The 14,945-nt window shown below is 42.9% G+C and overlaps 1 protein-coding gene across 3 annotated transcripts in view; it reads right to left on the bottom strand.

Annotated features, from left to right (window-relative positions):
• Positions 1 to 5,674: 5,674 nt before the first annotated feature.
• Positions 5,675 to 14,945, bottom strand: part of PAG1 (phosphoprotein membrane anchor with glycosphingolipid microdomains 1) — a 103,149-nt gene continuing 93,878 nt past the window's right edge. For all 3 annotated transcript variants that reach the window (XM_072329088.1, XM_072329089.1, XM_072329090.1), the window contains one exon: positions 5,675 to 14,718. In XM_072329088.1, the coding sequence (XP_072185189.1) occupies positions 14,368 to 14,718 (351 nt within the window). In that variant the 3' untranslated portion in view covers positions 5,675 to 14,367. The remainder of the gene's footprint in view (positions 14,719 to 14,945) is intronic.

The raw sequence follows: 14,945 nt of genomic DNA, 5'->3' as shown, positions 1-14,945 counted from the left end.
AAATGCTGCAGTTGCACATTTTTTTCCCCCTTTTATCCTTCAGATGATGGTTCTTAAATCTTGTTTCTTGCAGAAGTGATGTCTGATGAGGAGACTGCTGGGCCAGTGGCAGTGCCTGAGGTGTGTGATGGATTACGTGGTGGAGGAGAGGCCTTGGAGCTGTTCTGTTTCTACCTACTGAGTTTTCACTGAAGGTGAGTATGCAGTAACAAGGGCACTCCCCATTACTTAACTCTTCCCTTGTTTCTCTGGTGGACCCCTGCCACCATGAGACAATGCACTGCTTAATAATCTCCTAGTAAAGCTCAATGAAAAAAGGTCAGCAAGCTCCAGGTGTACATCCAATGAGCAAGACAGACCATTTGTAGGGTACATGAAAGTACAATGGAACAAAACACTTCTATCCACTCTTAGTCCACAGATTTGACCATAAAATCATTGTTTTTAGCTATTGCAACCAGCCCTAAAATCAGCAGTCTTAGTCATCTCAGTGGCAGCAGCAGCTGTGACCACAGTGAGCTCAGCAGAGCCAGAGTGAAATCTGGCCAACCACCAGAGCCTACCCAGCAACACTGAAATTAGATAAATCTTTTCAATTCCAGATTTTCTCAAATAACACAATAAATCCTTTAACACTGAATGCCAGTAGGTAACGAAGCTTTTGAATCCAACCTGAAGTCTGTTATGTCTCTTGCTCTCATGATAGCGTTTGAGCTGGAGATGACATCTGAGGGGTGCTGAGCCAACACTTTCCACACATGTTCAGTTTATTTATGTTGTGGCTTGTTTTTCACATTTGGCTACAAAATTAGGCTTCATGGAAGAAAAGCCTGGCAATGCAAGGAGAATTGTTGTAAACAACCAGAGTGTTCTCTTCAGCCTGCATACAATAGATGTGCTAGAACTCAAAATAGCACCACAGAAGACAAACAAAAAACAAAACCAACACCAAAAAGAAGAAAACAACCCAAACTTCAACAAACACTAAGAACATTGTTTATTTTTAGGAGACACTGGGTATTGTTGTCGCTTTCTAGAGCAAGACCACCTCCAAAAAGCCTTTGTTACTGCCCGAACCAAATTCAAGTTGGGAAGTGTAGTGAATACTTACTTCAGTTATAAATGAACCACCAAAAACCCAGGCATGGGAATGCAAGAAGTTCTTCAAGGTTAAGAGCCTCATTCTCTCCCCTTTTGTCTCTGCTTTTCCAGGTGTAGGAATAGCAGCTTTAATAAACTGCAGTAGAAACAAAGTTCCAAAGAGAAACTGAGTGTGAAACTTAAGAGCTTTTGGCAGCGGTTCTCTTTCCCTGCTTTCTGAGCTCCTTAACATATGCCAAAGTCTTCCCCTTAACACTTGCCAGGGATATTGAATACTGAAGTCAGTGTTCTGCACTTCATACCCAAACACTCAGAACTCAGAGATGTGAATGGGGAGTGCTTGCTGCCCTGCCTATCTGCCAGAACTCAGCGGGAATGAAATTTCAATCATGGATTCAGCTCTGGAATCTTAGAAATAAGAATTAATCATCCCCATGTTTCCGTCTCCCTTTCTTTCTCCTCCCCTCCTAGATCTTTCATCCTGTCAGGCAGAAACAATAGTTACTTATAGCCTGCAACACCCACCTTCTTCCCCTTTGGGACAGGAGACATGGCAGTCTCCCTGGATGGTCATGCTGGTCTGGAATTGTCTCTGGATCCTGTGGAGGTCTTTTTAGAGCTAACCAAGCAGCTGCTAAGCAGCAGTAGATCTGGATTACACTTCCAAATTTGGTGTGATTTTCTGATATGTAAGTCCTTACTTTGCTTTAGCCTCAAGCCTGACGTGCCCCAGATCTACCAAACTGGATCTCTGAAGCCAACAGCAGGATCAGCCAAGTTAGCAGCCCCACCCAGTGCATGTGCACTTAAGCAAACGTAAATGAATACATAAATAAAAATCAAGCTGATGTAGGGAAATTCTGGCTGAAGAAAATTCCTGTTGCTCGCTCACCTGCCCCAAACTGTGATGAATCAGTGTTGCAGCAGCAAGAACCCCGTGTGGTATGACAGCATCCTCATTCCTTTTCCTCTTTTGAAAAGGCTTTTTACAGAGGAACAGATAAATTACCCACACTTCAGATGGCATTATTTGTCTTGCCCAGCTTTCAGTGCTATTCAAAGTGGAAAAGTACATAAGGAAAGCTTTGAAAAGGAATGTTACATGATATCAAACGTGTGATTCTCTGGATTCTCCCCATTGACACACACACACATACATACATAAACAAATAAAACCACATAATTATCTCCTTTGTGTGTGGTAATTACCTAATTTGTGAGCTAACCACAGTTCTGGTCTAGAAACACATGGCAATTACCATCTTTTAGTTACGTAGTAAACTTTTAAGTGGTATCTAGGCTGCAAAATTCAGAGGGAAAGACATCTTAGATTTACAACTACTTTCACCTACTTCATACCATTTCTTGCTATTTTTATGCTCAAAACTCACTGAATCTGTTTCTATGGGGCAACCTAAAACTAAAGCAAAAAATACCCCAATGAAACAAACAAACAAACCTGATCATGCAATTAAGGACAAAGCCACCGACAGTAAGATGACAGTACTACTTTTCCACAGGAATCCCCTTATTTGGTGAGGTGGCTGAATGGGATCTGCTTGACAGAGTCCCATGAGATAAGGCCATGAAGGGAAGAGGGGACTGAGAAAGGTGAATAGTGTTCTAGAATCATCTGCACAAGAAATTAGGCAAAACTGCCAGGAGGGTGAACAAGGAGCTCCTGGCCAAACTCACACAACAAGGAGTCCCACAGAAAGTGGAAGCAGGGACAGGTAGCCTGGTAGGGACACTGAGACGTTGTCTGTGCATGCAGATACAAAGTTAGGAATGCCAAAGCTCAACTGAAATTCAATCTAAATGACTAATAGAATCAGTGGCAACAGAAACAGCTTCTGTCAGTTTAATTACGAAGAAGATGGGCCTGATACTAAAGGTGACATAGCAAAAGGTGAGGTACTGGAGGTACGCGGCTCAATCTTTACCATTAAGACTGGCCTTCAGAAATCAGAGGATCTGGAGACAGCTTCTTTCTATTTTGTCCTTTGCTGGTAGAAATAAGCTGCAGGCAAGAGAGGAAAAAGAGCTCTGAATGCTAGCTGGAGTGCTTGCCTCTGAGTGTGTGTACCTGGTGTAGGGAACCTGCTTTGTCAGAGGGGTTGGACTCAATGATCTCTAGAGGTCCCTTCCAACCCCTATGATTGTGTGATTCTGTGTGCTAGAGAAATCTTGGTGCTTTGCTGCTTGACTTGGGGTACAAGGTAGACACTTCATGTCTCATCACTTCCCAGTATAATACGTCTTTCGCAGCTCAGCCAAACCCTTACAGAATTTGTGTGGCAAATGAAGAGTACAATGCTAGCCTGAGGGTTTTGTCCTTGACAGATTTCAAAGATTACCTACATAAACATGGAGCTTGTATATGCAGCTCAAAGCAAGTCACACAAACTTTTACATAATAGAAATTGTCAAGCAGTCTATACACATTGCTGCCAGATCTTTAATTTTACTTCCTCTTGTGGCATTCCTTGATAATAATGCTCCTTACGATTGCTATGATCTGATTTTATCCTAATAGTCCTGAATTACCTTACCTGTTGCTGTGATTTACATTCCACATCAGTAGCATCTGTAAATGCACAGGTCTCGACTCCTTTGGTCAGTGGGCTCTTTAGCAGGACTACTTCAGAAGCATCTGTCGTGGCTCTGATACCCTTCCTGGCATTGCAACAGATGTGGGGTTCCTGGTTCCTGTCTGAACTGGCAGTTCTCTGTTCTTGCTTATCAGCCCTTCCACAAAGGCTGCATGGAAATTCCAGTTGTGTGAGTTCTATTAAGGGTCAATCCCTTTTGTGAAATAATCAGCTGAGAAGAAGTAGTGATAAAGTATCTTGTCAGCTAAAGTGCTAGAAAGAACAGCCATTCCAGAAAGATCGTGTCCCTGCAATTTTTGGCTTTTGAAACAAATCTGTCAGATGCTTTTTATACAAAGTAATGTCAAATCACTCTTTAGCTCCAACATTTTCAAGTTCAATACAGCAACACGGGGTGAACTATGAGTGTTTGAGTGTATCCAATTAAAAGCAAATTGACTGCCACACTTCACAGGGAATAATTCTAGTTTAAACGCCAGGTGTCACTGCAGTGTACTCCTGCTTGGTTTCAGCAGTGTCAAAGATGAGTGGAGAACAAAGACAAGTGTTTGCGTACAGCTACATGGTTAGCCGGAATCCGGGCTAATTGCTCACTATTTCAACCAGACACCTTTGTAGTTTCACCCTGAGGCTAACCATTGTAATACAGCTCTTTTATGGCTGAGACAATTGGAATTCATATATAGATATGTGTGTGTATACATATATACATATATATAAGATATATACTAGATATACACATGTTAATTCTTGTCAAGAGAAATCGATAATATGTGTGTGTAATACAGTTCTCTTTATGAGAATCATGTATGCATTCTTTGGGTATGGGGTGATGTTCAGCAAGTTATTTCATTGAAGGACAGTATCAGGCTATGCATTTTGCAGCTTCTTGGTTCATGAAAAAAAAGTGTTCACTAAAAAGCAATGTACTAAACTCTCAAATACTTAATTTTTCCCATTTTCCTGATTTTTACAAGTCTTCTATCTGACCTACAAGCTTGTATCTTTCGGTATTAAGGTATACAAACATGGGTTAAAGAACCATTACCTTGACAGTGAACAGACACTGTTTTCCTGTTAGTGTGATTTTTCAACCTCCCATCTCAGCATAACTAACAATTGGATGCACAGTGAGTCTTCCAGGAGCTCACTCATCGGTCCTGCCATGGTATTAATTGGGTAAACCTGCTCTTCTCTCATCTGTAATTGAAGATAGTGAGGGTAAAGGCCCAACCCATGGGGAAACATTAAGTCCCAGCAGGCTGTGCACCACTTGAACCTCATGCTCTAGCATATTTAGAAGCCTTGCTCCAGCAAAATTCTTCACAGATGACATTTTCTTGTGCTGTTTCGGTGAAGAACGCAGACTTGTGTTATGTATTCAGCTGCAGACCTGGTTCAGCTGCCTCTGAAATGGTTCAGAAATACAAGTATTTCTGCACAAAGGACAGCATCACTGTTGTTGGAGCAGTACTGCTAATAGCTGGGCTTGTTACCCGGAGAGAATCCTCAGACAAGAAAAAGGAACTGAATGCCATGACTACTTCAGAAAACAACCCATTAAGTTGGTAATCGCTGCTCTTTAAAAATGCTGAGAGCTATGTAACTTTCCCAGGTTCAAGACCAATGTTTTAACCTTCATTAAAGAGCACAGTGACACCTTATTCGAGGGAGCTTCTGCTTCAGTCTGCAGGCAATGGAAAATTTGCGCAGTGCGTGCTTGAATCTTGACAGGATTGTGGCTTTGGGGGCAATACGGTGCCGTATAACACAAAGAACACTTAAAAGTTCTCCCGAGATAATGAAATCAGCCGAAAATGCCTGGAACAAACAACAGTCTATCAAATAATGCAGGCTTCAGGACGTAGAAAAGCAAGTGTCTGCAAGGACTAAAGAGAGCGTTTGGTGAGAAAACAGACAAATGAACAGCAACAAAAAATAAGAGGCACAGATTTAAAAAAAAAAAAAAAAAAGACAAATCTTATTTATTGTGTTTTATTCCATCTGCCAACTGGATCTTTAGAGAGATTCCAATCCAATGTGTTTCCCCAGGATTGTTTAATTCAACTGATTTCACCGCAACGTAGCATCTCTCATTTGACATAACTGACACGGGTTGCCAATCAATCCAAAAAGGTATTTGCAAAGACATTAACTGGAGAAAATAGCAAATCCAATCCAAAATGCTTCCAGAGAATACAGTCCAGAATCTTATCCTTCACACACCCCCCTCCCCCCCCCCCCCCCCCGCCCAATGTAAAGAAGCAAATATTAGGATACTGCTGTACATAAATGAAAGCTGCATTTTATATCATTGACCTACGTCCTGGCTTTTAGAAACGGCCTCATACGTTTAAGTGTAACATAGTTTTTCCTCCTGACATATTTACATAAAACTCATCTACGTTCACTGTAATTAACCATAATAACCTACTGTGCTTTCAGCAGCCAAAAGATGGCTTGGCTAGAAGTATCAGATGAAGATTCTTTGAATAAGGGTATGACTAAATTACATCAACCTGTGTATACTCCTACAAAACACTGAAGGGAATGCCGTGGCATTTATCACTTTACAAAACGCAACTTAGTGCTGGCTCTGAGCTGCTCTGACAGTAGCATAAGCCCTGCAATTACAGTCAAGCTGCAATTTATGGAGCATACATTCTGCAATACTGTAGCATTTTGGTGTCTGCAGTGCTGTTAATAAAACCATATTGATTTCAAAAAGGTAGCAAGCCAAATAACCAGTCGTGTAGCAAACAAGGCTCAGCAGTGCCAGCTTGGAAGTCTGCATGCACTGACTCCGGGTTTATATATTACAGTCATTTCTTTCAACTGCTCTTGCTACCTTCAGAGCTGAACTGCACAGCTTATTTAACCGTATCCGCTCTGTGAGAGCCGGAGCCAGATCTAATCCTCTCTGTTCAGAAGGTCATGCTAGTTAGAGGATGGCTGAAGTTCTTCTTCAGTGACCAGAAAATCAAACAGCTGTCCTGAAAGCACAATCTGCTGCTAGAACTTTCCTTGAGAGAATATTGCTAGAAAACCACTCTGCTAATAAATAGTTTTCCCATTATAAAACAATGGTTAAAATAAACAAGCGTCTCTAATTACAAAATCTTATTCACTGTGTTCTAAGTAGGCAATGTTCCATACAGTTTGTGCTGAAGCTCCTCTAGCACCCAATTAAAGTGAATTCTACTGAGGCGGGTTTTTAGTAACAGCTATTGGAGATAAATATCCACATACCAAACTCTGCCTTTCTTGTTGTTCCTATGGAGGTCGTATCAGTCCACAGAGAAAATTCATTTCACTGCAAATACAAAGCAAAGTACCCAGCACCAAACCAAACATCTCCTAAGCTTTTAGGGTCTAATCCTGCACCTCATCTCTTACAAATAATTATTTTTTAGTGAAGTCATCCAGTTTTCAACCTCGGTGGGGCACCGGGGACCTGACCCTGCCTCTTTCCTTTGACAGCTTTCTTCCAGGCTGCTACAATAGAATATACCTGCCCTTCCCTGCTAGTAAATGCTCTTCCCTGGGCTTGCAGGCTCACTCTGAGCACATGTTCAGCTCCAAGGCTCAGGCCTGTGAAGCCAAGGACCATTCCTCCTTGTCATCACCACAGAGTTGTCATCACTCCTCAGGTGTCATCACCACAGGCCTACTGGAAAGCATGAAGGTGGTACATGGGGAGCCACAGGGGTGATCCAGATGCTCATTCACAGTCAGAAATAGCTGCACAGATCTGCCTGCTGGTAGGATATCCAGAGAAGCCTTGTTCTGTGACCACTCTCCAGTAGATTCAGAGATAAAGACCAAGTTCTATTGTCCTCACACAGGTGAAAAGGAGGTTATTGTGCTCTTAGGTGTTTTTAACTACTGCATTCAAATGCTGCACTAATTCACCTCTGACTGTACATCTTTACATGTCAGCCGAGGGCTTGCAAGCTGCAGAACTTCTGCAAGAACTTGATAGAAAGCGAAGACCTCCACAAAAGTCTGCAAAGCAGGATGTGGTTGCCCCAAAATGCGTGACTTCAGAGCACAAGTCCAGGCTTCTACATCCCAGCAGCACATCAGGAAGATCCCACGCAGTACTGTGAAGCAACGCAGCCTCTGTGCCCACTGGACAGTGGCCAGGTACCGTACTTCATCAAGGACAAAGGAGAAAACTCAGACAGAGCATGGCAGGGAGGAGCAGCTACGTAAATCTCAACTATGCTGGAAGTTAAAATACGAGCATCTCTTCGCATGCATTAGGAAGGCTGAACACCACTGCTTTTCTTCTTTTTTAAACTAACAAGATTTGTAAGGTTTTACAACCCCTCTCCAGTGCTACCAGATTAAAACTACAAAGTTGGCAACATTATCGTGAAGCGAAAGGGAGGCATTCTGAAATCCAAAGCAAAGCAATTTAAAGTCACATCTCGCTCATGTATTTTGTAAATACACTAAGCACGTTGATTTGTTGTCATAAACTATAAGAAATTACATAGCTGCCTTTTGGACTGAACAAAGATCTCAGTTTATACTTTGTATAACAGATATTCTAGTTAAAACTGGATGATGAAAATCTATCAGACTGTTTTTATAACAACGAACAAACATCACAAATGAAAGCTGATATTTAGAAACGTGTGCAGCAGAGGAGTAGCACATATAGCTGACAAGCTGCCGTGCGGTTAACGGTGAGCGTCTTTACAGAAACATCTTTATTTTTCAGCACTTTGCTATCACAGAATGACAGAATGGTTTGGTTTGGAAGTACCCTTCAAGGCCACCTCGTTCCAAAAGCCCCCCCCATAGGCAGGGACAACCTCAATTAGAATAGGTTGCCCAAAGCCCCATCGTGTGCCTGTTCTTCTGGTCAGTTTGAAACTGAAGACTTCCAGAAACCAAACCTCACAGCCTGACAAATCAGAATGGTAAGATTTATGTTGTCCATACATCAGGCAAGCCAGTGGATACATAATACAATGATAATCCACACACTTGTTAAGTAAATTGTAGTGCCTGAGCTAGATATATGAACAGGCCAAAGCAAGTGTAAACCATGAAGGTGTTTGTTTAGTCTAGTGATACTGCCTACAACAACTAACCATATAGAGTTAGGTGATAATGTATCTACATTGAGAAGACTCTTGCTGATCTATGACTTACACATAAGGTAGGTTTAATCAAGTCAACAACAAGAACTTTGCATCAGAAAAAAGCTTTCAACCTTCTGTCGTCCATATGGAAGAGCAAAGTAGGGTACATGATATCCTAACACAATTGATAGGAAGTAGGCAATTAATTTGTTTAACGCTTTTTGTTGAGGGTATATGAATGCTGAGCATGGGATCTTTCATATTCACTCAACCAAATGGGGCTCTTTCTCCTGGAAGAAAAGGAACCCACTGCTTTCATCTCTGTGATGCTCCATCCACAGTGCCTGCTCTCAGCATAATACTCAACAAGGTTGATATCTGGCTGAGTAGCAAGGAATATAAAAATACTTTTGTGCTGTTTGCTTGTTAATTTGTTGTTTTTTGGGTTGTCTGTTTTTTTTTTTGAAGCTGAGATATGTTCTGGAAATATCTTCAGTTTTGACCATCCCAAAAGAGATGCTACAAATCAACTTCAGCACAAGTGTATGAAGACATATTAATAGCGATTATGCACCCTGCTACCAGGAAGAGATTTGCTTTTGGAAGTCTTCAGCATGCCACCTCAGAAGCAGCCATCAGACTGAATACCTTTCAGCATTCTAATTCTCAATGGACTACACACACACCACATTACTTGTGAAGCATCCACCAGCCTTATTAAGGCATGTTCCAACCTAAATAAATAGCACTGTTCTGAAATAACTGCTATTAAAGTACCAAAGAACAGAAATCCCTGTTTGGAATTTGGTCCAAATTAAATTGTTGCTGAAATAGACTTATAGTTATTGTGCAAACAAATGTATATACACACTGAGAGAAGAAAGCCCTTCAGCAGGGATCTGTGCTGTTTCTAGCCCCACGCTGCACACTGCCACATGTCTAACTGCTCTCAGGCCAAGGCACTCCACTTGAGTGGCTGCTTTTGAACTCTACCACCCAACCTGGGCTTGCTATGCGTGACAGTTCTGCAAAGAGTGAGCAAGAAACAGGGAAGCACTGACAGCCATTTGCAGAGCAACACAGTTAACGCTGAATTCTGTGAAGTAGAAAATGCTAGAGAGAACACTGTGTCACAACTTTACATGTCAGCTTTCAGAAAGCACATTGAACCTATTTATCCAGCATCGTATAAAAGCACCATTGAAAGGTTGAACAGAGAGCACCGTGTATACAGAATTTTGATCAAGACAAGCGAGGGGAGCTGTTCAGGGAGCCATGGAGAAGTACAGAGCCCAGAGGAATCCCGGCAAGATGGGCTCCCTGGAGGCACAGTACAAGAGGGCTTAAGGAACAAGGTGGCTGACCCTCAGCCAGCTGCTTTTTGGGAGGGCCCAGCTTTGTGTGACTGATGGACCCAAGCCCCAGCACTCGTTCCTCTCTGCAATTCCCCCACCCTGCGAGGCCTGCTGCATACCAGCAAGCCTGTAATTGATGCCAGTACAAAGACTGAAGCTGCCAATTGTTCACAGTTGACATGGACGCAGACCACATCTCCCTGAATCCTCACTGTTGAACGACGTAGGTTCTTCAAAAGAAGACTGATCACTCTTATTGCAAAGCTTAGTTATCGTAGCTACATCGCTGGGCTTTCCAGAGGAAGTTTATGAGAGGCTATTGCTAAACTGAGGCTGATTGAAGTCCAGTGCATTTGATGTCTCAGACTGTAAAGCTGTTTCCAACTGTTTCCAAAGCTGTTTCCCCCACAAATAAATGGAAGAAACACTCTTTTTGGTTTTGTGTCAAACAAACACAGTGTGGAAAAAGAGTATGGAAGTACTTGGTAAAAAAGGCACTATAGCTGATCTAGCTGCTGTAATTATGTTGATGCCCATGCACAGATATCCTTAAACAAATGTTTCACTGAGACTGAGAAAGCAATTCTGAACTCGTCATTGCAGAAAGGGACTGCTGGCTTCAGCGCATGCCTGGAAGTCCCACAGGAGACAGGTTCAGGGAAGAGACATCCAAACTGCATGTCTTATTTCTACCTCTTCCCAGAAGGGAATCAGAAATGATCTCTTCAGTAGTGTAAGTACACTGACATTGCAGCTTTACTTGGCTTTACTACAGCAAAGCGTGAGTTTCTTGAACAGTTATGCTAACAAATGGAACTGTGAAGTTGGCCCAGGAAAGATCATCACGTAACAAATGCTTCATTCGGCACGTTGACTTTTTACTTGGGATGACAGTGAAAGTAAAACAAATGGCAATGAAGAGATAAGTAGAAGAAAGTCCCCTTTCTTTCCAGTAAAACCGATGTTTCTGGCGAGAGGAAACAAAAGCTAAGTTTTTTTGTCAAGTGATGTAACTATTTGTTTCAGAATGTTGAACTAACCTTTAAAATATTCTTCTTTAGCATTAAACTACATAATGGAGATTGCAGGGATGTAACTCCTCACCTGTCCTTATTCAGGAGGCAATCCCCTTCATGGCTTGGTGAGTTTGGAGGTGAGGGCAGCCATGCATGTAGCAGTCCACAGCCTGAGCAGGCTGAGGGTCTGTGGGGCTGGAAGCAAGTCCTCCCGTGGGGAGTTCAGAGGAAACTGGCCTGGCCTGAGTCTGAATCCCAACCACAGACAGAACAGGGATGGCAGCTGGGACTGAATGCTGACAAAACAGAACGCTGTATTACTGTGTCACCTGCCAAGAGCTGGAGGCTGAGGGGGGAGCAGACAAAGCATTTCCCAACAGGGGAAAGAAAGGAAGGAAGGGGCTGAGCCTTCACTGCCCTTCCTCTCATCCAGCACTTCTGGTTCTGCTCCAAAGGACAGTGAATACGAGCAGGCAGGCCCTTCTTCCTTGGACTCAATGCTATTGGTGAGGTTTACATTGAAAGTGATGCTTTATTTTCTTGTTTGCAGGTTAAAATTTTGCAATCAGGACCTCCATGTTTTACTTTGCTATTGTTAATTGCTATTATTTTTTGATCTTTAAACTGCTCATGTAATTGCATCTGGTGAACCTGACAAAACTCACGTTGCCACCGTTTCTCCAAAAGCAGTCATCCGTGTAAAAAGTAAGATAGTCCTTAAAGGATAACTGCGTCCTGAGATGTGTGTGGGAACCTCAGGAGTGGGGTACAGCTCCCGCTGTGCTGCAGGTGTCAGACTGAGGACAACATACAGAGAGCATGGAGCAAAGAGCAAACACGTAGCTAAGTCTCCAGGGAGTCTCCAGACTCGGCACAGATCTTCTGAAATGCGAGGCATTTTCTCTTTGGCCTTAAACAGTATGAAGCAGAAGGAGAGAACAGTCAAAGGTGAACTTCACAAATTCACGTTCAAGGGAACACTGACAGGAAAGGAAGACCAAAGTCAGCTTTAAAAAGCACTGCAGTGAGGTGGAAGCATAGGCTGCAGCTATGGAAGCACGGCAGCACAACCAAGAACGAGGCAAATGCAGACTGGGCTGCATGGCATCACTCCAAGGAGGAGCCTGGCCCAGGTGTGTCACCTCACCGTGCGTGAGGTCGGGCTCCATGATGTCTGTGTTCCTCCATGGGCATCCAACTGCACTGCTCCTCAAAGCCATGCTCATTACAGTCAGCATCCATAAACCACCGCACCTCATCCAGTTATAAGCTTACTTCTAGGAAGCGTGTGTACCAGAGCTGTGTTTGCCCTTTATAGTACCAAGCATTGTGCACTGGCCAGTGGTCTGAGAAGGACTCAACCTCATGCATCAAACCTCAGTACCAACTGAACCTATGCTAAACCCATGCTAGGCTGATACAGAATGAGACAATCCCTGTTTAAGTACTGTTTATCTTGCATTAAAATAAACTACCCTTCAAGCACATGCCAATAGTACCTATGTGAACATTATGTGAAGGCTACCAAGTCTGGACTACAGATTATGCCTGTTTACAAAGCACCTGTGCATGTGAGCATACACAGGGATACGCACAAATGTACACATAACTGTGTACAGATGCATATAATATAATGCATGTTCCCTACTGCTGGGCTACTCTTGTCTTACTGTACCGTTCGTTGTACTATTCTTGAAGGAAACAAGAATATCAGTCCAGTACCTGCTTAGTTCATCTCAGCACTGTACTCTGTTTTCAACAGTAACAGAGTAACTTCTTATCTCTGGAAAGACAGTGGCTTTCCAACTGCTTGTCAGAGCCCCAAGACGTCCTTAGTCCCAGCAGTACTGACTCTCCTGCTCCTTCCAGCTGAGGAACAAGGATGACCAGTGACTGATGGACACAAAATACACTCTCCTGCTTTCTTTTTGGCCTTCTGTCACTGTTCTTTTATACAGACTCCATTATTTTGAACTTGAAAACAGCAAGGCGCTATCCTCAACCCTGCGTAATAAAGTAGGATTTGTTCTTTTACATACTTCTAAAATAGGAAAAAGATATACAGCAAAAACAAATAAAACCCAAAGAAAGAACAGGATTCCTCTCATGACACAAAGCAGAAAGATAACCTACAAAAGCTTTGAAGATGAAAATGTGTGGTAAAAATGAAAATATCCACTCAACACAGTACAGAAAATTTCCTATGTAATGCACTAGTCAAACATACCAAAATACTGAAAGTCTTAAAAAAAGATGAGTCAAGACTATTAAAGTGAGACTAAACACTGTGGTAACATTCATTTGTACAACCTTCTGCAACATGACCAGTGTATTGCATGTGTATGTGCAGGTACGTGTTTGCATGTTGGGGAAATAGAGCGAGAACGCTAAGGGGGCCATTTGCCATTTTAAAGCTCTATTTCACAAATAATTAAATGGAAAACCCTGAAAATACCAGTACACATCTCAAATAATGCAAGTCACATTCTACAGCCCCTGACCTGCAAAAAGCAAAGGGAAAGGAAGGGAAGGGAATGGAAGAGAAGGGAAGGAGAAAAAGTCTATGGAATTAATTCAAGCACATTTGCATTATGTCCCTTGTGATATGAAGTACCTTTTGCTTACACTTCAGTTGCAATGACAATGAAATGGGAATTCTGACCCCACCTCAACCCTCATGGTCCGACCAGGCTGAATTAGAGCTACCAGACAGACGTTGGCACACCTTCCCCAGCCCTCAGAGTCGTCCTGATTGAGGCATGGCAGTCTGCGAGTTGCTCAGTGGATTCCTGAACTCGGATGAAAAATGATTCTCGAAGAACACATTGAAGCAACTGACACAAAATAATCCTCTAAAATGAAAAGCTAGCTTTGCGTAAAGGCAGTCTTTTTGGTATGTAACCCTATCAGGATGACAAACACAGCGCTCCTTCCTGAATTCTGGCTGTCTAGGAACTAACAATAAAAAGCCAACAATAAAAATTAACCTTCCTTTGAGCTTCTGTCCACCGCCCAGAATCACCCATAGATACCACCCACTGGCTTGAAACCTACATGGCTTCTTCACACCTTTTGTTCTGCACTTAGCTTTGCTCCTCAAAATGAGAAGCGCTTCCCACTCCTTGTTTCGCGTGTTCCTTTTAAACCAGCAGAGAACACAAAGGCTGAAACCCGGCTGCCGGAGTAGTTAAAGTCTGGTGACATCCCTGTGGTGCTGCAAGTCCCCTATGCTCTCATAGTCATTCTCTCCCGACAGAGCAATGTGGTTTGTGTGAGGCACAGACAAGGTCCTGTCTTCGTCTTGGCTCACTGCCTGGATTGCTTCGTAGTCAGGCTCCAGCTCCCCGTTGGGTCTGCCTGCCGACTGAGGCACAGTGGTAGCACTGAGGGTGTTCTCAAAGTCCTTCACGCTTGCATAGAGGCCGCTGCAAACAGACGGGGACCTCTGAGATGTGATTTCTTGAATACAGGTGTAAGGAGAATCCATTGCCCTGATGGCCTGTCCTGGCTTGCTGACCGAAGAGTACATCGCTGAGATCTGGGAAAAGGAGATGCCTGCTGAGTACTTACACATGTTGGAAAGCTTGTGTGCCAGTCTGACCCCCTCCCACCACCAGGATGTTGACTACTTACTAGACCTGCCAATAGAATCATATCCTTTCTTACAAAACTGCTCATCTTGCATGCATTTATTTATTCTTTCCTTCCAAAAATGAAGGTAAATCGGATCCAGTACAAAAAGGACTGGCTTTGTGAGCTCCTGAA

Source organism: Excalfactoria chinensis, chromosome 2 (genome assembly GCF_039878825.1).
Source record: "Excalfactoria chinensis isolate bCotChi1 chromosome 2, bCotChi1.hap2, whole genome shotgun sequence".
Taxonomy (NCBI): domain Eukaryota; kingdom Metazoa; phylum Chordata; class Aves; order Galliformes; family Phasianidae; genus Excalfactoria; species Excalfactoria chinensis.
Note: the sequence above shows the minus strand (reverse complement) of the source record. Positions and strands in the feature narration are given on the sequence as shown.